Consider the following 26831-nt stretch of genomic DNA (forward strand, 5'->3'; position numbering starts at 1 on the left):
GGAAATTGGGATAGATGCCTAGGAATAATAAGTACGAGAATAAGATTAGTGAGAGTTAAAAATGTCTGCATGAAACTGTATATGAGACTAAATTCGTATTTTATTTGTAAAATTAATCATGAAAACTCTATAAAATTTTAATATATTAATCGATAAATAATAAACTTAATTTATTTTTTGAGAAAATTTAATTATTTAACAATCAAATAATATTATTAATTACTAGTATTTATAAAATGAGTAATTTGATAGGGTAAATTTGATGAAGGTATATATAATTATAGTGTACTAATCCATAAAATAATTAATAAATGATATACACATTACAAAATTATTAAGAAATAAGTTTATATTATATTAATCATAATGATCATTAACTAACTACAAATATAATTAATAGTTTTATGGCATCCGTTCTTTACCGTTTATGTAAAAGTACCATTTATTTAAAAATAAGTATGAGTGTATGTGTGTATATAAACTAATTTATTAAATTTAAATATAGAAGAAAGAATACATTAATTTAATAAATTATGGTAGTTAAATTCATACACTATAATTTTAATTTTAATGTAATTTTATAAACCACAAATTTAATTTTTATGTAATTAATTTAAATTAAATAATTTTAATAAATATATAAAATAAAAAAATAAGAAATATATATATTAAAAGAGAAAAGAGAGTTAACATTTTGGATCCGTGTAGTTTGTAGACATAAATAATGTATGAAAATAACCTAAACTACAAAACCTTCAACCAAGCAAGAACATGTCTATCTCATACTCCTTCTCACTTTTATCTATTCTCATCCCAATATTTTCTCAATCCAAACGACCTTAAGGGTGTAGAACAAATTTTTCCCACAAATAACGTCTAATTGTTGATGTTAAAATTTGGACATGAAAGAAAGCATCTAACCTTACGTGACAACAATCATAAATTTTTAATTTAAGAGAAAAGAAAGAAACTACAATTAATTAATTAAAAAAAAACTTCAATGTTAGCATGAAAAAGAAGTCATAAATTTAAATTACCTCATACTCAACTATTAGAATTAATAATATGAGTTTTTCTTAATCTGAAATTATTTAGTTTTTTTACAAGAAAAACTTAGGTGCAACCTCAATAAAAAAATTATGTCATATAACAATTAATTTTTATTTACTTTAAAAAATATTGGATTAAAAGTTGCATCTAATCATTGCTATTTTTCAAGATCCAAATTTAGAACGATAGTATGAATCTCTATTTATATAATATTTGATTTCTAAAATGTCACTTTCTGAAGAAGACAAAATCAATCAACCAACACAATTGAGATCTTGATCAATAGACATGTCTAGATACCCAAAACTCAAATTATTGTGAAAGAGAGAAGAAAGTGTATATATATATAAAGAAAAATAAAAGGAAAAGAAGAGATTATATAATTGATGGAATCCAACCTTAAAACATCTCTCATGATCTCAAATAATGTTTCTTTCTTCCTTGGTGGCTGTGGGGGCCTTTTGTTTCTCAAATATTATGGACTACTTTTTGGCTACTTCTATCTTATCAATTCTTTTTGGTGCATGTACTCAATACCTTCCCTTTTTTTTTGTCTATATTCCAAATACATATGTGTATATATATATATATCATAGGGTAAAATTCAAATAATAATAATAATTAAGGATATATGGTTTAATTTCTTTTTCCTTGCCTCATCTATATATACAACTTTATGAGCACCATGGAACTAATTTTTCTTTTTTTCTTTTCTTCAAAATATACATCACATGGGACTAATTAATTTGAGGTTTAATTGCCATGTAAATATTTAGTTGAAATGTGAAAATTTTAAAGTGATTATATGTATAACACAAAATACACACAAGTCAAGTTTGATGTTGTAGAAAAAAATATAATAAATAGAGTAGTTATTTAATGTAAGACAATAAAAGTAGAGATGTAGACAAACTCATAGATGAGATTGGTACTCCAATCAAGTGCAGTATCTCCTGCTTTGGAACTTACTAGATAAACTAAATAGAAAGAGTTAAAGAAATTAAAACAAAATATTTACTAGATAAACTTCCTCTGGAGTGATTCACATATAACTTACCCTGTAGTTTTATAACTTAGGCTCAATCTAATCTATATGCAAACATCAATGACATTAGTGGAGCAAAGCAAATCTCTGATGGGTTGCATGATAAGAGTGATTTACTATGGAGCTTGCTGATGCTTGTAAGGTATGTGATAATATTGTATTTATGTTTTTTGCCATGCCTGATATAGATTCCCTCTAACTGATAATATTTGTTCTAATTTATCTAAAATTTTTCCATTATTTTTCCTACTTAGCAACTTGATCACTATTAGGCAGGTACATGAGTTTTTATTTTTTTTCAATTTTGATTGATATTTTGTGCAGACAAGAGGTCTTGCTATTGGACAATGGAATAGCCTTCAATAAGGCAATAATGGATGAAAGAGAGCTACATTCATCAAATCCAACTATAAATTGGAGAAGTGATCAATGAAATTTGTAAAGATCTTGGTGTTCACCACTAGGGAGTCATGATTGGTAAGTTAACTAGTTCATAGAGTTGCAAATTTCTGTTTACTCAAGTTATTCATGTATATCTAAACAGACTTGTAGTTTTAGTCCACGAACATGGAGCCCTTATGTTTCTTTATATCGATTAAACCATGTGTATATGCAATTATTCGTTTAGCACTTCTACATCGTGATTGTTAGCATATGGTACAAACAGTAGATTTAGGTATAATGTTCTCATTTAGAGTTTAGAGTCTAGATGAAAATTCATTAGGCATGAAGCAATTCCTTATATCATAATGTCAGAGGTACGAATATTTAGAGCTCTTTACATTATTGCAGCAAAAATTTTAAATATTATGACCACCATAATTTTGTTTGAGTATAATTTAAAAGGCTTTGATCCCAATTGATTTTTAGATTTTAATTTTTGAAAATTAAGCTTACATACCCTTCTTCCACCTCTAAATTGCTTTGTTACCTATTTTATACCAATGTTTTCAAGAACCAAACTCAATTTTAGGGTGATTGAGTCATAAGTATGCTATTTTATTGATGTTGCAATGTTTTAATAGGTAGTAGTAAATTGATAACTGCAAAGATGTGGAATGTGGTCAATGTTTTTCCAGAGTGTGTTCGACTTCAAAAACGACTTATTCACTAGTTTTTTAGATGATAAGTGAGCATAGATTTAGGTGATCAATGAATAGGTCTTAATTTTGATAAAGTGAGCTAGGTAAGTGATTGTTTTTGTTTTGTAATGAGCAACAAGTTTAATTTATACGTGTGGTTCAACTAGTTCTTTCGCATAAGTTTGTTAAAGTTTACTTGTTTAGTTTATTTTTTATTTTTTTTTTATTAGTGTTTGTTACTAATGAGAACATAAAATATGTAGATTTTTCATGAAGGTTCTTGTTAAGATTTTCTAATTAATTTTCTAGGAATTTAATACATTGTGGTTGTCTAAGTTATATGATTCTAAGTCTTCCATGCTTTGGTAGTTTGTGTAAATTAAATATAAGTTTTATACTTTGTTTAGTTTCTTTTTGGTACGATTCATTTGTTTTTTATTATCTATTTTATGTGTGAGCATATCTTCCTTGCACATATATTTTTTGGATAACAACTCTATGATCCTTCATAATAGACAACAAATCCCCCATTCGTTAGATTTTGAAAGCTTTGTGTGTGTATTGAGATCGATGTAATTTGCTAATAGGTTAGTTAAACAATTGATCACTTTCTTTGTTGTGAATGACATTATTAAATTTTGTGTTTATTGAGAGTTGTGTTGTATACCATAGAAGATATATTATTTGTTTCTTGAAAAAAAAAAGATTATTGATTTGCACATGTATAAGCAATATATACCAAATGATTTGATGTTGGTTTTTAAGTATTTGATAGTCATTAAAAATGAATTGGACATTGTGGTAACTATTGAATAAAATTGATGACAAACTGAGATAGAAGACATTCAAATGGTCTACAATGTTAGTTTTTAAATGACATTGTTTGGCATCTATAATGCCACTTTAAAATCGATATTAAAGCAAAAACCAACATTAAAAAACTTTAATAACATGTTCATAGATGTCGGTTAAACCAAAACCCGACATCATACCTCTATAATGTCAGTTTTAAACTAACATTGTTGACACCTTTAATGTTAGCTTAAAACTGACATCAAATGCATAGCTGACATTAAAAGTATTTAATAACACGTTCATAGATGTCGGTTGACAACCGATACCGTACCTATGATGTCGTTTATTGAACAAATACCATAAGTTAACTAAAAATTGAACCGTACCGTACCCAAATTTAACTTATAAGTGATATCGTACCATTTTTAGTTAACTTATAAGTGAGTACTTACTTTTCATAGATTTGGTCGTTTATTGAACAAATATCATAAGTAAGATTACTTAGTAAAATAAATTTATGAAATATGTGTATTGGAATCTAAATTATATATTTTAGAAAAAAATATCATAAAATCACTATCATAATTCTTCTCCCGAACACATACTATCATAATTCTTCCCTCAAACGTATAGTATCATAACATTAGAACTATTACAATACTAGAATTATTATAATACTAATTCTATCATAAATCAACCCTTCATCGGAATGCTCCCTTGATAAAAGTAAGTACTCACTTATAAGTTAACTAAAAATGGTAAATTTCAAGTTCAAATAATTACATGAAAACAAAATTATAAAATTTAATGGTAAAAATAAAAATATCTTTTCTCTCTTGATTGTCTTTCTTGCAAAAAGAAAAAGAAGACGAACGAATAATTGACATTGATTCAATAGACAATTCTTTCCAAAAATGAAAATTGTTAAAAATAGAAAAATTAATAAAATATCTAAATTCATACCGAAATGATAAATTTTATCTTTAATATTTTTCATGTAAATATATATTTATTGTAGAAAAAGAAACGTTATACTTTTATGTATTTTTCTTTTTTAAAAAAAGAACCACTTTGTAATGCTTCTCCAAATAAATTTAATTACAAAATAGTTACTTATTTAACATAACTCAAATTATTGTTAAATATAATTAATGAGATAAGATGTGATTTCCAAATATTACATATATATAACTCTCACTAATTGATACTTTAATATTATAAAGAAAAAACCAACCATTCCTAAAATATCAATTTGGAATTAGATGTGCAATAAAATTTCCCCATGCATATATTTGATTATCTTATTTTATTTATTTAATTACTTTAGAATAATAAACAATAAAATAGTGGAGCAAATAGATTTCATATAGAAGCCTCAAGAATGTGAAGTTGGAGAGGTCATTACATTACAAAAATGTTATCTCTCACTCTCTCTCTCTCCACTTTTATTGTAACACTTCATCTCTCCAATTATTACATAATATATTAATTGGATTTGTTTGGTCTGTGCCTTCCATTCAAAATTAACCATACAAATCATTTCATAATTCAACTAAACTTTACCATTAAGAATAATAATAGTAGAGTTGATTTCACACATCTACCTTCTCATTTTTCTTAATAAATCAAATCCAAACTACCAACCCATCAAACCCTCAAAACATAAATCCTTCTTCACAATAAATGACAAAAGAAAATTAATAATAAATAAAAGAAAGACCCTTTTCTAAAACTCACATGACTTTAAGGCAAAGTTGTTTAAGTTGTAAAATATAAGAACAAGATCAATGGGAGAAAGAGTCAACTCCCAACGAGATTAACTTTTAAACAATTTGAACTTTTATTGATTTAGAAACACTGTATAACTTTAAAGTGGTTAGAAAATCATGATTATCGAAAAGTTTTTCACATTTTACATCTTTTAGATATATGACCATCATTTTTTTATTTTTAAAACTTTCACATCTATACTTTTATAATAGAGATAGTTTAATTTTAAATTACACTTTTATAATTTTTACGTTTATAACAATTTAAAGTTTCGTAATCTTCCAACCTTAAAATGTTTAATTATTCCATCTCTAATGACAAGATATATGTCATCAGAATTAAGTGCTTTAATTTTTATATATAAGTGCTTAGAATATGTAGTTTATAAAACATATACCTCTGTTTTCAAATTGTTTATTAATTTATGCAAGTAAGAAATATAACGCTACAAAACTAAATTAAAAATTAAATTATTATTTACATAAAAAAATGAGAGAATCCTTTCACATATACTCTATTATGGTATCATATTGTCAATTATCGGTATATACGTCATAGTTTTGTTTTTGGTTCCACCTAAAAGATGTTATACTAATGAAGATAGTTAATCTCACATGTATACTTGTAATCTTTTTTTCTTAACGAATCTGGAATTTTGTTCACATTTTAAATACATTTTAACGTTTTATAAAAGGAAAATTTATCTCAAAATAAAATTCTTTATTTTTTTAAAGAGTTTTGAACCATTGTGTGTAGCATTATTATTTGAATATGAACTATCATATTTGTCTTTTGCTCACTTTCTTTTTAAAAATAATTAAGCATTTATATTATCTTTTCTCAATGGATACAACAACCCGATTCAAAAAAAAATACCATCATTCAAATACGACCCTAATATATATATATATATATATATATATATATATATATATATATATATATATTTCTTGTGGTGTGGTTGTGATCTTTTTTATTATGAATTAACAATAATATTGGAGATTAGAATAATGAGTAGGTATATACTTTTTCTAATTAAAAAAGGTGTGCATATATTTGATTGTTGAAAAAAGAAATCAAAACCAATCAATAATAAAAAATAATTTATCTTTCGTTTTAGATTTTGAAATTAAGGCTACAAACACCATTTTCACCTTTTAAATTTAGTATATTACTTTATACTTTCTACTAATGTTTTAAAAAATCAAACTACATTTTTAAATAAAATAAAATAGTTTTTTTTTTTTTAATTTGTCTAAGAATTCTTTTTTTTTTTTTTTTGGTTCAAGGAAGATGAAACACATGGTAAAATATTGAGAGAAAATAGATTTAACTTTCAAAAGCCTAAAACAAATGACTCTTCCTTAACCATTTAGTTTTTTGTTTTTGTTTTTGAGAGATAAGCCTACCAAACACTACTTTTTTCTCTAAATTTCTTTTTATGTTATCTACGAGTTAAATAATTTTTTTTATAAATAATAGTCTTTGTGTCCCAACCTATCAATAATATGACGAATCCATGGTTAAGACCACGAATGAATGGTATGATTCTCATTTTCGAGTTCAAATTTTATTCTTCCATAAAAATTGACATGTATGGTCTCATTTATAAGTTATTATTTTTAAAAAGTAATTTTAAATATTAGTATATGGTTCCTAAAAATAGGGTGAAAGTTTATTTTAGCCTCAAAATAAAATAATGTTTACAATATATTCGTCTTTACATGAAAAGATTTGTGAATATTATTATAATTAAGTTTATTACAAAACAAACAAAATTGTCCATTCGATAAAGAGAAGGGCGGCTCCCAATATCCAATAATATTATTAGGGTTTCCATTTCCCATTTCCCATCTCCATCACTCTCTCCTCTAAATTTTACATCTTCTTTTCTTTTCTTTTTAATTTAATATATTTGTTTTCCTTAGCTTCTTTTTCACTAATAATTTCCTTATTTTATAATAAGTAATCCTCAAATACAGGGTAGGGTCAAGTCAATTAATCCAAAAAGAGAAAAAGATGAAACTTCAGATGTTAAAGATGAAGTGCAAGGCCACATCCAATTCAGGCTCTTCTACATGAAAAGGGTAAAGGAAGGTATGAATATTGGTTGACAATATATCATCATAGGCCTTCAAGAGTGTGTGTCAAGCATTTACAAATGTTTGAACATGCCACCATTTACAAAGGCATGCAACTCATTGTATTAAGTTATGTACCACTTTACTCGTTAATTAGCTTAAGTGTTGAGCATGACATCACACAAAGTGTAAGACTATACTAGCAAGTTACTTTTATCATAAAGCGCTTGAATCTCTACATTGAGCCTACCTACACATCTAATTTAAAAAACAAGAAAAACTTGTTTTAGTTAGAGTTTCTTTGTATCGTTTTACATATTTGAGTATGAACCATAATTACTAATTTTGTTATAGTCTCTAGATTCATTCTTAAAATTTAGAAAATGAAATGGTAAAGTGTTCTTTTAAATATCAATTTTGTTTTGGTTTATAAATTCTAGCTACATTAAAAAGAAAAAGAAAAAAACTAAGAAACATTAGGAAGGAGAGGTACTAATTGTCAAAATCTTGTTTAGCAACCACATTTCCTACATTGTTTTCCATCATTAATTAAGAGTTACTATTTTTCTTTATTGGCATCTTTTTTGGTGGGACCAAAAGCATTAATTAATAGAAATAAAATGGAAAATAAGAAAACAAGACATATTTATATTATATGAAATTAAAGAATAAAAAGAACTAATAAGAATATGCCACACATCAAAGCAACAATAAATTATATTTTCTCTAAAAAAAGAAAAAGAAATGAAAAGGAAACCAAGTCAAATTCAACCTCATGGGATCAAAGCTTTTATAAATACAAACAATTTAGCAAAGCTATAATATTGGCCCACTAATTATTGGCTCTTCCTCTTTGCACCATTTCTCATTGAACAATAACAAGAGCTCTAAACTGGTTGCTTTCAAATTAATTATATATACATTAGGTTTAGATTCCATCTAATCCATACTTTTATCATTTTTTTTCCCATTGTTAATAAAATTCACTAATTAAAATGTGACATTTGTGTTGATTTGTCAACTCGATCAATCTATGTCATTTGAATTTTTTTCTTTTAATATTAAACACCTAAATACAAACATGACTTTACAACTCCATGCTATAGTATGGTTTAGAGGTGAAAATAAAACGTGTTCACGAAACAAACTAATATTTGGAGGCAAGTTCCATATAGTTGGAGAGAATTCTATATAATAAATTAACAAGATCTCGTATATATATCCATCACAATTGACTAAAAGTGTTAATCAATAATTTGGACGGATGGACCATGTTTATAAAGTTTTCATGGGTGTATCGAACAACTTTGCAGTACTAGTACTGCTAATGACAACTATTATATATATTTCAAAAATTAAAAAAGAAAAAACTTATAAGCCCCTTGTACATGAAGAAGAAGAAAAGAAAAATTATTTTCCAACAATTATGTTTGCTCTTCCAAAGAAATAAATAGTTGAACAAAGAAAAGAAAGAAAGAAAATTGATGTGAAAATAAAACTTGAATTTTATTGAATTTGTAAAAACTTTACGTTTTCTCTTACATATACACTTTGATGTAGAAGATTGAATACTTTGTATGGTGGTTTCATAAATTATAGAGACGATCCATTGCTCCTAATTTTTCTTTTTCAATTCTAAATCTTTTGATCTTTTAGATTTTTTAGATTTTGATTGAATACTCCACCTTCTAATTCTTACTACTGAGTATCTAAAATGAAAATGATTTCGTTTATGTTTATAGAGTTTTTGAGATGGAGAAAATAATAGTGTTGGGCTGGGACGTTGGGCCGCTAGATTTTTTAAGGCTCATGTACATCACATTTATCAAAAATGTTAATTTATAACAGAAAAATAATGAACGATATAATAATATTTTTAAAAAATTGTAAATATAGAAAAGGAAAATTGGAATGGATGACTATTTTAACAATAATAATTAAGTATATAGCAACATTTTAAAAAAATTACAAATATAGCAAAATTATTACTGATAGACTTGTATTGCTGATAGACTTCATATGATATATCAGTGATAAACCAATATTTACAACATGGTCTATCAGTGATAGACTTATATCATCGATAGAATTTGACAAATTTTGCTATATTTGCAAATTTTTTAAAATTGTGCTATATACTTAATTAATTTGAATTTAATTGCTAAATTTGCAACTATCCCTATAGAAAAAGTATTGTTGATAGACTTATATTACTGATAGACTCGTATAGTCTATCATCGATAAAATTTGACAAATTTTTCTATATTTGTAATTTTTTTAAAATAACGCTATATAATTAATTACTTTGAATCTAATTGCTAAATTTGCAATCATCACTTTTATAAAGGTAACAAAATAACAAGATATTTACATATTAATTACCAAAATATTGTTATTTCTAAAACTATTTACCAAAATATTGCGGTTTCAAAACTATTTACGAAAATATTGCTGTTTTTTTCCTTTCTCTTTGACCAACACGATTGTTTAAATTTGAAACATTTTTCTCATCATTAGAAAAAACTACACGATCGTGTAAGTAGTCGTGTATTATTTCTTGCACGATCGCATATCATGATCATTTAGAATAAGAATTACACATGCACATGTGGCTAATTAATCGTTTGTTGAACTGGGACATTTTTTGTATCTCCTATTACGTGTCTGTGATATTTTTTTTCTTTTCAAAATTATTTTATATGGTTTAAATATTATGATGGTTTATTCTATTTTTTAAAAACCTTATAAAAAATCTAATTTTGTATTTCTTTTAATTGAATGTTATTTATTATTTCATTAAAACTTGTAAACTCTGATTTAATAGGTCTCTAATTTATGAATTAAAAAAAAAGTGTGATGTCGAACAAAATCACACAAAGTAAAATAAACAATCTCTTTGAAGATTTGAAATTTTCATAACGAAGATGGACACTTTCTAAGAGAACTCACTTTACTCGTATTCTTTCTTTCTTTGTTTATGTGCTTGCTTACCTGACATATATTTCTTATTTATTGGAATGAGATTATTTTGCTTTTTTGGTTTTTGTTTTTTAAAATTAAACCTATTTAGTTAATTTGACACAAATTTCTAACTTTACATACAAAAAAGTGTAATTTACTCGTTCTTTCTCTTCTTCTTTTTTATTAAGACCCTTCTCCTTGGACTGTTTAAACCTGTTTATGAAATAACTGAAATAGTTAATTTTTTGTTTTATATGCATTGCATATTGTTCAATCAAATTATGTCACAATATTTTATCCCAAATTTTACCCTTGTCTTTGGGTGATTGACCATATGCACAGACAGTATCAACCAATGAATTAGTGAAAACAAAGATCAAATTCAAAAGGGTATGGGAAAGAAGAGAGAAAATGTTTGGATATATAGAAATGAAACTTACAAAAGAGCAGCGCCTCTTTCAAACAAATAAATAATATAGATAGAACTATAGCATAATCACATCTTAATTACTTGCTTTAATGAACCAAATGTGTTTGTATTCATTTACTCCCAAGACCAAATTACACCTTCCATTATTTAATTAGTTACAGATAATAAACTTATCAACTTCACAGTAGAGAGAACATATTAATAGCCCTATGAAGAGAGAGAGGACAAAGAATTACTGAACTTGACGCCAAATTAAGAGAAGAAGAAAAAAAATCTAGATTAGATTATGATGTCCTCCTGGGGGTACTGAAGTTTGAGGAAAGGAAAGAAAAGGGTCACCAAATGGATTAGAAGGACCAATTTGTTGCATTTGTTGCATTTGTTGTTGAGGGTATTGAGGCAACTGTTGTTGATAAGGAACCATCATCATTGAGTCATTTGAATGTAATTGTTGTTGTTGCTGAGGGAAGGCATTGCTTTGTAATGGTTGTTGTTGTTGGTGTTGGAAAAGCATTTGTTGTTGTTGAGCCATCATTGCCATTTGCACGCTCGGAGGAGGCGCTATGTTGCTCGACAATGAAAACGGGTCATGCTGTTCAAATGGATTATGTACCATCATTTCTCCGTAAGGTCCATATCCGGCATTCTGAAGCTGAAGATGTCTTCTGGCATGTTCATCTTCATACAAGCTATCAAGCAATAGCTTGTCAAAGCCCCCGGCCTAATTCAGAACACAAAACTTATCTATATCATTATAATGCAACCAATTCATCAATTTGTTCTAGCTACTATTATTTTCAATGAGTTTAAAATTTAGTTCGTATGGTTTTAAACTTAAAATTTTAGTATTTATAGTCTGATAAAATCTTCATAGTTAGTCTCTATCTTAGAGAATTATTGAGAAATTAAGTTTTTATCAAATTATTGGAACAAACTTTTTCTAAACAACAGGGACGAACAAAGATGACATAGCTTTTGCAAGCAAGTACATTATCCATCTTTCTTTTTAGATTTAAATATTAAAAAAAGTGAGTATTTGTTAGACCTTCCATCATTCACATATAATTATAAGAGCACGGCTGGTAAGGATAAAGAATAAGGAATGGTATTGCATGGAAGATAGACTTTGGGAGGTAGGAACTGGTCGAGGGACCCGCCTGAGATGTGGCGTAAAATGAATTTATTGGGGATTGCCAAAGGGGGTCATAATTGGGTGAAAAGTTGTCGTGAGCTTTTGAGAGAAGAGACCAGTCTTCTCAAAGGAGCTAGAGCTACGATCAGTTCCATTGTTATCGTGTTCTTGTTTTTGTTTCTTATTTACCTTTGCATTATCCTTGTGTTGTTAATTTCCTTTGTGAACTCTTATTGATTTCCATTCAACATATTATATCAAATTAATGTCTCTCTTTCTCTAGTTCTTGGTGTAATTTTTTGTTTTCAAGAGAAGAATCTAAACAAATTGATATTAGAGCTATAAAATCCCGAAGAGGAAACGATTTATGGCGCAAAAACAAACGAAAGATAGATTAGAAACAAATGAGGAAGAGATCAAAAATTTGAAGGAGATAATCTTGAGGCTGACGAAAAGTGTGGAAAGATTGGTTGAGGAAGTAAAAGAAAATAGTGCTAGTAGACGTAAAGAAGAATCGAGTACGTCCAATGGCTCAGTGTTGAAGATGAAAGGAAAAATGGATGGAATCGTTTGACGATGGGTGTGGGACACGAAACAACAAATAAGAGTGAATACAAGAAATTGGAAATGTCGATTGTTGTTGGAGAGAATCCTAAATCGTGGATTTATAGGGCATAACATTACTTCAAGATTAACAATTTACCTGACACAGAGAAAGTCAAGGTTGTCATTGTGGGAGGATATAAAAAAACAGATGTTTGAGCATTTCCAACCCACCAGAGAAGGAAGCTTAAGATAGCATTGTGCTCCATCTTAGGGTTCACGATAAAAATGAAAACAAAACTTTAAGGTTTGGTGAAGGAAAAATATGTGATTGTGTTAATTGACAGTGGGGCAACCCACAATTTTAACCACAAAAAATTAGTGGATGAACTGAACCTGCTTATTACTAAGGAGAAAAAATTTGGAGTCACTATTGGAGATGGAAAAGCTCGAGAGGGACGTGGAATCTGTAAAAGAGTGGAGGTGAAACTGACAAAGTTGAAAATTGTGGCGGATTTTCTAACTAGCAATCGAATTAGGCAAGATGGTTGTCATCCCTGAAATGTAATGGTTGCTTACTACAGAACTCATGGGGCTCATGGGTGCATTGGCTGTCTATGACCATGACTTTTTATGGCCGGCAATATTTAGGCCATTCTCAAAGGGTGATCCTTTACTAAAGAAAGTCGAACACTCTCTCAAAACTCTTACCAAGACCTAGGATGAAGATAATCAAGGCTTCCTAATTGAGTTTCAAAATGTTGAAATTGAACAGAAAATGAATATGAAAGTGGCTGAAGAAAAAGGAAACAAGGAAGATTTGTTAATGATCTAGTTTTTTTAAAAGCAATATGAGGAGGTCTTTGAAATATTGAAAGGCTTACTAGGATCCCACCTAATAAGGATTATCTCAAGATAAATGATGAACTCAAGAACACTTAAAGACAATCAAATATGAAAGTGTATGAAATATATTCTACAATATCATAAGAACATGCAACCACCCTAGCCTTTCGAGAGCCTAGACTCTCCCAAAGTCCCCTTACAAAGAAATCCCTTTACAAAATTCTTCACACCTCCCTCTCCAACCCCTCTCCTACTATTTACAACGAAAAGACCTAACTAACTTACTAACTATTTACTAATCAGTTCCACTAATAACTATCTTCATTTTCTACTGATAATCTACTATTTTCCTATCTAGGGTCCTTAAGTTACTTTATCCTTTGAAGACATCTTGTCCTCAAGGGTACTTACAAAACAGGATCACAAAATTGGCCCATGTTTCTCTCTTTCTTAAGCAATGAAATACTCAATTGCAATCGTCAGCCTCCTGAAAAAAAGAAGAAAAGATCTCCATTTTGGACTTCCATTAACTCTCTTGAGTCAGCACATTCAGCAACCCATACCCAACGTTTGCAATTTTATTTCACTTGCTGACCTCCCCTCTTGACACATCCATAGCGGTGTTTTCCCACCCCTTCACAGGATAATAAAACAGCACTCTCTCCATGTCTTGGTCCCCTTCCACCGCCAACACCCTTTTTCTTTGCATTTTCTTTTCTTCCCACCATGGTTGCCTCTTTCCCTCTGTCCATTGTTCGCCAACATCCATCCGGTCATCCAGATGTTCCCCACTGCCGTTCGAGCACCCAACTAACACTACCAATCACAAGGCTTCCCTCGCAGAACATATGTTCAAAGTTCACCAACAACAAGCCCTTGAACCTGGTGATAGCTTGAAAACCAATCATCCTTAATTTTATCCTTCGTCGGTCATAATTGAGTGAAAAGCTGCTGTGAGCTTGGGGGACAAAAGGCCAGCTATCTCGAAGGAGTTGGAGCTACGATCATTTCCATTGTCATCGTGTTCTTGTTTGTTTTTTTTTTCTGGTTTACCTTTGCATTATCTTTGTGTTGTTAATTCCCTTTGTGAATTTTTATTGATTTTCATTCAATATATTATATCAAAGTACTGTCTCTATTTCTCTAGTTTTTGTTGGAATTTTCTGATTTTCAGAAGAATTTTAACAGCATTTTAGTTCATATTTTTATTTCATTTTTTAAAAGACCAAAATAGTAGCCGTCTAAAAGTAGAGAAACCAAAAAATATTATTTGAAAGTACAGGGAGGAAACCAAACTAAAGGTGAAAAATGAAGGTGAAGGGAAAAACCAGTTTGCCTTCGACAGAAGGACCAGCATTATTGCTTGGTGTGGTAACAAGCGCTAGCTCCCAACCACTACCGCCAATTTCACTCAATGCACGATTTGAAGAAGATGGATCATTCCCTGCATATAATTAAAAACTTCATAAGATAAATGGACGGACAAAACCTCTATAATTGCAATAAATTGGAAAAAATATGAATTTTCAACTCTAAATTTACTTTGTCTATATGATTTGCACATAAACACACATAAGATGTGCCAGAGTAAAGGTAGTTGTTGCATCGCTGATAGACTCTTCATAAAAAATAAGCAAAACATTACAAAGCCAAATGGCGGCCAACCTACCATTTGTAATAATAGCAAGAGCTAAAGCATTGCTTTCTTCTATTTCTGCAGCTCTGGGATTTATTTCATTCAGACCCTGCATGGAAAATTATCACTCGATGTAACGGGAGAGAGAGCTAAACTTGTCAAGAAAATGCTTTATGTGAAAATTCTTACCAGAAGATCACTTGCGTCGTGGGTTGCTATTAGAGGTGGAGGTTCAGCAACCTCCCCTTCCTTCTGTTGGGGTTCTTCCTCTGTTTCAACCGGTGGTTTGTTGTCCTCAACATTTTCAACTTCCTTTTCAATTTCGCCTGGTTCTTCGGGCTTATCTTGTTCCTGTGTCAATTGCTCTGCCTCTCGGTATTCCTGTCTCGAAAATGACAATAATGAAGACCATAGAGCAAGAGCTACAGCATTTATACAGTACACTAACGCACCAGAATCTAATCATGACATAAGAGTCTAGAACTCTGCATCACACAGATGCAGAGATAGTACTAAGTGAGAGCCTTATGATGTTAGTGAAACGCATATAGACACAATGTTTGTGCCAAACAAACAAATGGCACGCATATAGATATATGTACATGCTATATACACAGTCAAGATAAGAACTTTGGGAATTAGAAAGTATTGCTCACTAGTCTCTTATTAACAGAACCAGTTTGTGGTGCTTCTCTTATATACTCCTCCATTGTTGAAAGAAATGATGGAGGTGGCTGTTGATTGCATAAAAAGAATATTGTAAGAAGCATTTATAAGATTTGGTAGTAATGTCTCTCTATTTTTAACTGGGTTCCTTTTTTGGATCTAGAGAAATCAAGGAAAAAAACCTGCTTCAATGTGGGAAACTGAAAAGTTCTAGCAAGTTCCAATCCCTTACAGTATTCGTAAAAATCCGCAAGATTTTCAGCCTATGAATAAGAAATCTGGAAGAGTTAATCTTATTGTACTATATTTCAAGTTTCAATAGTCCATATTTTCATATACAGATCCAAAACAGGTGGAAAAATTAGAAGGAAATAACCTGGTTGCTTGCTCTTTTGTATATATTGAGAGCTTTAACTGCATCATGCCTTGGCATATCAAAGAACTGTAAGAAGTCAAACATAAATGTTATAACGAATAAATAAAATCGCACTAGTATAATAGAAAAAAACTAGTGGTAAATTGGAGCAGATTCCTACCATGTCCACAAGATTTATTATTCCATCATTTATCGCACAATATATTTTAAAGCTCTCTTTGAGTACCTTCATAACGTAAAAGTCAGAGCATGAAAAATACAGAATGAGTAACATAATTAATGTTCGTAACATATAATCGCAAAAATGTGAAGAGGCAAATAAATAATTAAATAATTGATATGTTTCTTGAACACTTTGTTGGAAAAAGGTAGAGAATGAAATTTACCCTCCCATATGTTTTCATGACATGAATGCCACAACTAATTAAAATACAGTTGACTGTAATACCCACCTAGACAGTAAAAACCAACCCTTCTGTAGGTTCTTCATAGCTTAATGAAGACAGTTAAATCTTAGGGATAGTAGTTAAAATCTAGAAAGCTTCCAAGGTACCTTAAATCATTAAATCATACAAGACTGTCAACATCCACATCAAAATAATGTCCAAGTTTTTCAGAGACCAAGTAATAAACAGACAATATGGAAGTGCATATCAACAATGTTATGGTTTTATAGTTATGTTGTTTTGGTTTCTCCTTGTCCAAGATCAAAAAGGTCTTCAAGATGCAAATTTCATCAAGGGGAAAAGAGTACAATAACTAGGAAAGGATAATAAGAAAAGCTTACTATTTCCGGAGCTGTTTTTCCTTTTATTAACCACCATGAGAGATTAATTAAAAAAACCACCAAAAGTAAACAACACTGATGCTTTAAAAAATAAAAAAATAAAAACATCTATGAGGATGCAATCCTCTGAACTTCTTAAAGCTTTATGGGTAGCAGAAAGAAACAGCCAAAACTTGAAATAATTTTTTAATTGCTAGTCCAGGACCTCAAAACTTTGTTGTAGAGCCCAATGTCATAGATAGGTCCAAAACTATAAAATGACACAGTTACTTACCAAAGCCAGGGCATATTGGATAAGATAATTGCTGTAAGCTCCTCCTTCTGGCTGCAAGATAAAAGGGCCCACAATGCACAAAGTTAATAGTAACAGCTTTTTTGCAAGCATAAAAAGAAAATTACCCTTTAACAGCTATTACCTGACATCCCATAAGGCGGTAGAGAAGTTGCTGCAATGCGGGTAGCTGCTCCAGTAGCTCATCAGAGTTCAGCAATCGTGTCCTACTATGGACCTGTTAAAGAAGGGGTTTCTTACGTATAAAGGATTTACCAAATTTTCATTTGACTTCCTAATTCAATTCTAGTGATCATCATCACAAACCTTCGTTGATCCAGGTGATGTTTTCGTTAGACGTTCCGATTCAATATCATACTTCAAGATTCTATAACATTCAAGTCTCTCTTCTAGAAAAAGGGCATATGTCCTTACCCAAGCTGAACAATCCCAAGCTACAGAATGAAATGTTTTTAAAACAAACATTATGAAAGTCGGTCTCCTCATCAGCAAAGTGTTTAAATTCAATAGAGATTGGAGAGAAACATTTTACCAAGAGGACTTGAATCATCCTTAAAATTTGATATTTGGAGAATATGTCCTCTGTGTGAATAATTGAGAAGTTCTTCCCTGAAGGTTGGATCTCCCTCTCTCAATGTCCTATGTACAACTATCAACGTCTTCAAGGCAACCTATCAGAAACAAACACCCTCATTAAGAAACACACAACGCAATAATGGGGAATAATGCACAATAGAAACAAAAATAATGAAAAAAAAAAATTACGATCCAATTCCGCGTCTTCGACAATCTCTTCGCCAATGCATGAATACAATACGCCACATCTGCCCTAGGTCTCACAACGGACGTAGCCGAAAAAATTTCTTGCAAACAGAAAACCAATAAAATAATCATACATACATTTGCTAACCACATTGAGATATATGTATAAGAACAAAGCAAACTCACTTCGAACATGACGTTCCTTAGGCGGACATTCAACGTGATTGGTAGCCTTAACAATGGCGATATCCAAATCCTTCAAACAAAAAAAATAATAAAATGAAATAACCGAAGATGTAAATTATAAAGAATGAAATCATCGATTGTGATTGGTTGATTGGTTAAAATAACCTTGAACTCGCTGTTGACCTTAGCGAGGCCGACCTTGGTGGAATCTTTGAGAGCCCCATAAGCTTTGCGAAAGCTCTGAAATGTGCCCATGGGGGGAATTAGGATTGAGGAGAGAGAGGGAGGAGAGAGAAGGAGAGAAAGGAAATGGAGATCATAATCATCTTCTTCTTTCTTCCGTCATTGAATCTTCCATTAACAACCCAACGAAATCAATCTCTCTCTCCCTCTCTCTCTCCCTCCCTCACTCTTTCTCTCTTTCTCTATTACCAAAAGTTTGTACATCCACCAAAAAGAAAGAGCAAAAAGAAAAGAAAAAAAAGAAAGAAAGATTGAAAATTAATTTTGGTTTAAGGTCGGGAGAAATGGCGGGTTTCCGTTATTTGTTTTTCGTTTTGACGAGAATGTCCTGTTAGTTTACGGTTAGGATACAGTGAATGGAAGGTTAATCTAGTAATTGCGTAATGGAATCTCTTGGAGTTGTGTTCTGATTGGTTGGAATGCATCAAAACGTGTCACCTCTACGATCTTTTTGCTGGCATTTTCTGTCAGATCCTACCTTCTTTTACAAATATTTTATCCTCATCTTAAATAAATTATAAAATAATAAAATAAATTAAAATATTTAACTCATATTCCAAAAAATTTGAGTTTTATCAATATCATTAATACTATTCTATATTAAATATTTATTATTAATATAATCTAAAATTTTGTTATATTTTTGCATTTTTGACAATTCTCCTATTTTAAAATAGTTTAAATTAATTGATATAACCATTTGTATCCAAAATTTTATGTTGGAAAGTAGTAAACAAAATTGGAAGGAAGGAGAAAACAATGGAAAAGACATACATAAATTAAATACGTTCAAAATTAATGAATTTTATATTATAGTATATATTTACGTTACATTACAACGACCACTAAATACTTCTAAATAAAGTCTTTTAGTAATTATAATGAATAACAATTTTAAGGTATAATAATAAAGTGTATAGTAAAATTTATCATAGGCTCTTATGGTTTATAGTGATAGACTCTTATGGTCATTATTCAAGACTTATATTATTATTGAGAGATTACAAATTTTTCTATATTTGTAATTTTTTAAAATTGATTATATATGATAATACTTTTAATCTAATTATTATATTTGTAGTTTTCTCCTACTATGAAATAATAAATTTTTATGTGGTTCTTCTAAACTTGTTGAATTGCAAGTTTGGTTTTTTATAGTTTGGGAAAAAGATTAAAATTTGGTTGTGGTTTATAATCATAAATTTAGCCCTTACTATATGTGAGAATTTTATTAAATTGTAGAGATTATATGTGAAATTTTTATAAATTCGATCATTTAAAATTATAAATACTCAATTTCTTTTTAAAATTATAGAAAATAAATTTTAAATTTTTATATGTTTTAAGTTTGACATATTAATAGACTCATGCACGTATATGAGGTGCTTGTGATTGATATAAAGAGTGAATGGACACCTATATCATATGGTTAAAAATGTTTATGTATTAATTTATTTTATTTTATTTTAAAATCATTTTTATAAATATTAATCAATATTGATGTTTTGAATCTTGGATGTTCAAGATATTCAATGACAAAATAAGGCCATGATCGTCAACATGACTACTTTTTTTTTCGATGTTTTCTTAAACTAATAGATATTCTAGTGTGTTTGAATTTTTTTTAATCTATATCATTAGTCTTTTATTTTCATTTACGTTTCTTCATATGACTTTCATTTAATAATAAAGATTTGATAATTCCTACCCAAATTCAAATATATATATATATATATATATATATATATAAATAAACAAGTTGTTAATGATTTGTTTTATTTTAAATTATTTTTCTTCAATAATTTCAGTTGAAATCTAATTCAATTATACTATTTCTATTCTCAAGAGATATTTGATTTTGTATTATATATTTATACAGGTAAACTTTGTAGTATAGCATGATTGTTCACATTCACAATTTAAAATCAATAAATATTTAGCATTCACATTACAAAATTCATATAAACACATGCAATATACCTGAGTAATTGGTATATGAAAATTGTTCAAACCTAAGAGAATCTTTTGTTTCTATTTTTGGGTTGTTGTTTTTTATTTATCGAGTCTCTATTTCATTGTTTTTATATGGGATACAATTTGTCAAACCTAAATATCTGTTGGGTATAAGAAGTACCACTCTTCATGATGCATGATACATGATTCTTCATATCATATATATGTATTTGCAAGTCTAATAAGTGTCACTCTTCAAGATGAGACATGGTTCTTTATATCCCGTATATATGTATTTGATGTTAGTAGAATGTAACTTTCAAGTTATGTACTATATAATTAATGGGAAAAAATACTAAGAAAGGAAAAAGTTTATAAAAAAAAGTGATTTTTAGCCTATACGTACCAAAGTATCGGTGTATTTGTTTTTCAAACATTTAATTTTATTTTCTATATTGTATTCAAACGAGGAATGATTGGAGAATTTGAATATTTCCTCTTTGCCCTTATAATCACTATTTTCCATCATTCCTATTTTAATATATCTATATTACCATCATTTTATTATGTTTTTTGGATTTTATTTCTATAGAGAATTAAACTAACGTTTCTCTATTTTACTACTTTCTATTTCATGTCTTTCTTTCCTTCTATTTTTTTCTTCTCTTATTCCAATAAAAATCATGTCATTTACTTCTTTAATTTTTTTTTAAAAAAATCTTACGAATATACTTATTTTTTTCCTATTTTGTATTCTTTTAATTGAGATTACAAATTTAGAAAACTACAACTAAATTTGCAAATGCTCTTATGCATTTTAGAATATTGTATTGATAATAAAATGTATACACAATTTCAAATTTAAAAAGCAAGGTAGGTTTTTCTGAATATATAAATAACGTTCTTCGATTATCTATAAACTACGAATTTCCAAGATTAATAGGTAGCAAAATACACCAAAGGTAGGAATTCAAAACATATGAGCCTCTTCTCAAATAAAACAAAACTCCAAAAAGGAAAAATACATATATTGATAAAGAAAAAAGAAAGCCTAGAATTATTGAATCTCTGACCATCTACTTAGTGGGCATTCTCTCATTGACCTTTTTTGGAATTGGAAAAAAAAAGGAAAAAAAAAACTAATTACGGAAAATTTGGAAAATATAATGAAAAAAAGGAAAAAAAAGGAAAAAAGGATGATAATAATTAATGTGAAAAAAAAAAAAAAAGTAGGTCTAGAAAAAGTGAACTCAAAAATGGAATCCTAAAGGGAAGTGTGTGTCTCCTTTCTATAGCCGCTTGAATTAGGTCTCCTCACAAAACGCCCCTGCCAAAAGGAAAACGTCTTTTCAGTCTTCGCTTTCATTTCATCTCATTTCTTTCTAACTCTTTCTACATTTTCTAAACCAATTAATGGCAAAATGTATTTATTTTTCAAAACTATACAACTACAGATGTGTAAAAGTCACTATTCCAAGTTAGTAATTAAGTATTAAAAAAATTGTACATTAACCAAATCTATATTTTCTTATTTTTATAAATTCTTTTGCATTTAAAAAAAAAATGCCTATTTGATAATCCATTTATTTTTTAAAATTATTTTTAAAAAACAAGTGCAACTAATTCACTTTTTTTTAAAAAAAAAACAAAACAAGAAACTTGTTTTCAAAGGTATGAAAAATTGAAGAAAAAGGCTTTAGAAAAATATAAATCAGAAAAACAAATTTGAATTACCATACATGATTATTATTTTTAATAAATAAAAATTTAAAAATAAAATTTGGAAAACAAAAAACAAAAAAATTAAAATGTTGCGAAACGTTCATTTTATTTTTAAGGTTTTTTTGGTAAGTTTTCAAGTTTTAAAATGAGACATTTTTTAAAATAGCAAAATAAATTAAAATACTTACTAATTATAGAAAATTTTAAATTCTATTAAAATTTGTTATTTTTTAAAATTTCTCTTTTAAAATTTTACAAATACAAGAATTGATGTTTTTTCACTAAACATTTTTATCTATAGTACTTAAGGTCACTAATTAATTTTAAATAATTATAATTAACTAAGTTTTCATCACTAAACTAAATTAAAATTTTACTTCATATTATTTAAAACTAATTGATAAGTATTTAATAAAAGAATGGAGATGGAAAGTTCAAATAGAAAAAAATTATAAATTAAAATCAAAATTCAAATAGAAAAAAACTTAAAGGTAAATTTGTAACAATAGACTAAATTTTTTAAAAAAATGACCACTATTTTAAAATTTTTATATGTTTTTTATATTATGCTTTTTTTTTTTTTTTTTTGCTTATTAAAAACAAAAATTATATGGGTTTGATTCGTAAAAAAATATTTGTTCTAAAAAGCTTCTTTTTTTTTCATTTTAAATTTTAAAATAAGTTTATTCTTTAAAAAAAAAATAGTTTAAAAACAAATAACAAAAAGATAAAGCTGACTATCAAACATGGTTTAGAGGTATAGGATTTTGAAATTTAAATATGAAATGAAAACTATACTGATAAACATAATGAGCTAATGAAATTTATGTTTGGTTGAAAAACAACAATTATATATATGACATGAATTCTAAGAAAGTTATTAATGAATAATTGGTTTGTTAGTGAAAAGAAAATTTATTTGATTGTAAATAACTTTATTTGTATGGAAAGGAATGAGTTTATGAAAGAAATTTAGGTTTTGTTGTTAAACTTAGTAAGTGATTAACCAAAACTGAACCAAAGCCTAAAACTACAACATTAATTAATGAAATTAGAAAATGTATAATCCAAATTAATAAGTTTAGGATTAAATTTGACAATTTTATTTTTGTAAACGAATTTAAAACTAACAATAAAAATTAAATTAAGATATTTGAAAAGAAAAAGAAAAAGAAAAAGAGTGTAATCAGATGAATGTGGATGCAGGAGATTCACATACATACCTTCATTCTGGGCCGTCCATCTGCATTGACTTTCCTAACTTGATATCTTATCTTCTTCGAGAACAACCGAGTCCGCCTTTTCTCTTTGTACCGTAACACGCTGGCTTCTCTCAATAATCCTCCACCCTCCGTAAATAAATCTATATTCGCCACCCTGGCCTGCCAATTTCCAAATATATCCTCACTTTTTAGTTTCTTTCCCTTCACAATCATTCATATATTCGTCATTTTACGTTTTCTTTTTTATGGACCAACTAAAATATAATATCACATTTACCATATTACCCTCCCATTCAATACTTAAATTATTGTTCTCTTTTCCTTTTTCGTGACAAAAGTGACTCCACTGACAACCAAATCTATCAACGCTCTATATATAATAATTAGAAAATAATCATAATCACATTATTTTTTTCTTATAAAAAAATTTAAGTCAAAATATTTTTAATTCCTCACCTTTCTCGTACCAAAAAAAAAATTCAATGGGTAGCTTTAAAAGTTTTAATTTTACCAAAATTAATTGTACTAGTAAATTTTTTTCAATGTATATAGAGTTTAATTAGGTTGCCATATGACAAACTAGTAGTAACGGAAACTACATTTTCAAATATTTGACCTAAAATTTAAGTTTAGATTAAGAAAAAAACTACAGATTTATAAAGATTAACAAAGACTAATAATGTAATTTAACCACTACTAATTTTGTTTTAATTTTTTTTTTCTCGAGGGGGAATGAAACAATAACAGAGGAAGAATTTGGGATTCCTAAAACTCCGGGAGGGAAGCATTTTTATTTTGTTGTATTTTTTTTTTTTTTTTTTTTTGATTGCATCAAAGTTTCTTGGGTTTTGATTTTCGGTGGCGTAGTGAGAGACGTACATTTACATCACTTCCCGCCGTATCGGAACTTGGAATCTCATCGGAAAATGGAGATCCCCGGCTAGACCAAGCGTCAGCGACGGCTTCGTAGTTCAATTTCAGAAGTAATCCAGTAGGTTTCAATTTCGGGATCGGCTTCTCTGATTTCTCCTTTTGTAATGGAATTGCGGCTTTCTTTGATTCAATCACTGTAAGCTTCTCCACTTTCTTTTTCTTCTTCTTAGTCGAGACGGCTGCCGGTGTTGGAGTCGGAGTCGGAGTTGGAGCTGGAGCTGGTGGTTTTGGATTTAGTTTAGGAGAGATTTCGATTACATCGACAGTCGGAAATCGCCACCAGTTCCCATTATCGACTCCTCGAATTGCTGTTCGTTCGATTCCCTTACGGAATCCGAAGCCAGATTCGAATTTCTGGTTGAAGCCTAAACCGATTGGATTCCAATTCCAATTCCGTGGATGGTTATTCGCATTCACACAAGAATCTTGCGTTGAATTGCCTTTTTCTAGGTTATCCACACTCAGATTACCCATAATACTATCGATTCCTTCTTCGATTTCCTCGTCAAGAATCGATTCCGCATCGAAATCTTCAATCTCTTCAATCTCCATGGAATTCGGTTGGAAATCGATCTCTCCAGGACTAGAACAGGGTCGATTTTCCCAAAGATTGGTCAATTTGGAATGAATTTGGGAATTAGGCTTTTCTTCGAGCAGCGGTTGGTGAAGGAGAAATCCAGAACTATCGATTACTCGAAAAGGCAAAAGCAATTCAGCAGATTCACAGAAGAGAGAAGAAGAATCATCGTGAGATTTGGTGAATTTTCGCGGATTGGTAAGATGTTTGGTTGAAAAAACATTTGGGTAGGCCGTTGACAGCAAAACTGTAGCTTCGTTGTAGGTTTGATTTGGGCGCTTTCGCGGTGTTCTTAATTTTCGAGTTGAGATTGCTAACTGTGTTGTATTGTTGCTTGATTCTGATAAAGTTGAAGATGGCGATGAAGTTTGTGAAGTTCTTGTCCATGAAGAAGATGGAGATTTCAGAATCTCTAAATCGAAATTGTAAGCCCTCCCACCACCACTTATACATGGAGAAGACATTGAAATCCAACCAAGAAGAAAGAACAAGAAAACCTGTAAACTCTGTTTGGTTACTGAGAGTAAGCCAATCCCATCAAAAACTTGGAAAATTTTGAAGGAATTGATAAGATGAACAAAACCCCTAAACCCTAAACCATGAAAAAACCCAAAACAAAAACCCCCCAAAACCAAAAATGACTCTTTCTATTTTTTTGCCTTCCAAATCTTACTTCCTTTCTCTCTTATCCCGAGAAACCCAGAAGGAATTTGGGAAATTCTGCATGGAAATGGGGAGAAATCTCGACCAAACAAAAAAACAAAGAATTAACCCAAAAAAGAAAGGCAAAAGAGTATGATTTCTAAATATGAACACACCTTGAATTTTTGTGAAAAGCAGAGAGAAAGGATGAAGAAAGTGAAGAGAAAGAGGAGAAGGAAGATAATAAAAGGGAAAGATCCGTTGAGTGTGCTGTACATATAGCCATTTCTGCAGAGACAAACAAACAAGTTTTTTTTCTTTCTCTCTCTCTCTCTCTCTCTAATTTTATTTTCTTGTAGATTTGTTATTGTGCTGAGAGTGTTGTTGTTGCAGTTTTGGGCGATGGAGATTACTAGATAGAAGAGAACACAAGACGAGACAAGGCTCAGTTTCTGCAGGCCGGTGGGGACTACTCTCACTTTTTTCTCTCCCTCTTTTTTTTTTTTATCCTTCCAATTATTATGCTTTTATTTATATTTTATTTATTAGTTTTTATGTCTCAATGTAACAATTATTCCCTAATATATTATAATTTCCCTGATTTACCCCTCTTCTTATTGATCACATCTGAAATAGTAACTTTTGTTTGTTTTGATCGGATATTTTTTCTTTTTTTAATAGTGTGATAGTTTGAGATGCATTCAAATATTTCATATTTATTCAACCATATATTCATGCTAATATTAATCATTAATCTTATTTGAATTTGATAGCCCTCTTAATTTTATCCTCGAATGTAACCGTTTTTTAGAATTATTCTATACGACGTAAATATTGGAGAGGTTTGTAATATATTTGAAAAGGAGGGTAATAATAAAAATAGGTAGATTAATAAGAGTATAGAGCAATAATAAAAAGATGGAGATGGAGAAGGAGAAGGAGAAGAGGGGGCATTAAATAAGAGACCGCCTAAAAGGGGCAAAATGGTAAGTGAGAGAGAGGAAAGGGGGGACCAGCGTGAGAGTTTGTATAATGGGGGTTTCCAGTAAGGGGAAGCCACATAGGCAAGAGGGAGAAGGAGGGGGAGTATTCTTATCT

General features: G+C 29.3%; 2 protein-coding genes and 1 long non-coding RNA gene across 4 annotated transcripts; 1 reads left to right on the top strand and 2 right to left on the bottom strand.

Moving 5' to 3' along the window:
* Positions 1-1991: 1991 nt before the first annotated feature.
* On the top strand, positions 1992-2725 carry LOC116402233. Its single transcript, XR_004214698.1, has 2 exons — positions 1992-2237; positions 2420-2725. It is a non-coding gene; the product is annotated as an uncharacterized LOC116402233 (long non-coding RNA).
* An 8495-nt stretch (positions 2726-11220) lies between these two features.
* Positions 11221-18899, bottom strand: LOC101204565 (putative clathrin assembly protein At5g57200). Its single transcript, XM_011650655.2, has 15 exons — positions 18606-18899; positions 18441-18510; positions 18258-18355; positions 18025-18163; positions 17799-17926; positions 17617-17709; positions 17475-17525; positions 16574-16639; positions 16414-16479; positions 16220-16300; positions 16028-16105; positions 15561-15752; positions 15405-15480; positions 15064-15179; positions 11221-11935 (listed from the first exon to the last, which is right to left on the bottom strand). Exons 1-15 carry the CDS (start codon positions 18693-18695, stop codon positions 11489-11491), a joined length of 1791 nt encoding a protein of 596 aa, XP_011648957.1. The 5' UTR covers positions 18696-18899; the 3' UTR covers positions 11221-11488.
* Positions 18900-21526: 2627 nt separating this feature from the next.
* LOC101203836 (protein CHLOROPLAST IMPORT APPARATUS 2) lies at positions 21527-26233 on the bottom strand. 2 transcript variants are annotated; one of them, XM_004149463.3, is made up of 3 exons: positions 24461-26233; positions 23578-23740; positions 21527-21963 (listed from the first exon to the last, which is right to left on the bottom strand). In XM_004149463.3, the coding sequence occupies exons 1-3, from the start codon at positions 25553-25555 to the stop codon at positions 21941-21943; spliced, it is 1281 nt and encodes a 426-aa protein (XP_004149511.2). In that variant the 5' UTR covers positions 25556-26233; the 3' UTR covers positions 21527-21940. The 2 variants fall into 2 exon arrangements, with proteins under 2 accessions (XP_004149511.2, XP_011648958.1); XM_011650656.2 differs by having other exon boundaries at positions 21600-21963; positions 23582-23740; positions 24461-26228.
* Positions 26234-26831: the final 598 nt, after the last annotated feature.

Source organism: Cucumis sativus, chromosome 2 (genome assembly GCF_000004075.3).
Source record: "Cucumis sativus cultivar 9930 chromosome 2, Cucumber_9930_V3, whole genome shotgun sequence".
Lineage (NCBI taxonomy): Eukaryota > Viridiplantae > Streptophyta > Magnoliopsida > Cucurbitales > Cucurbitaceae > Cucumis > Cucumis sativus.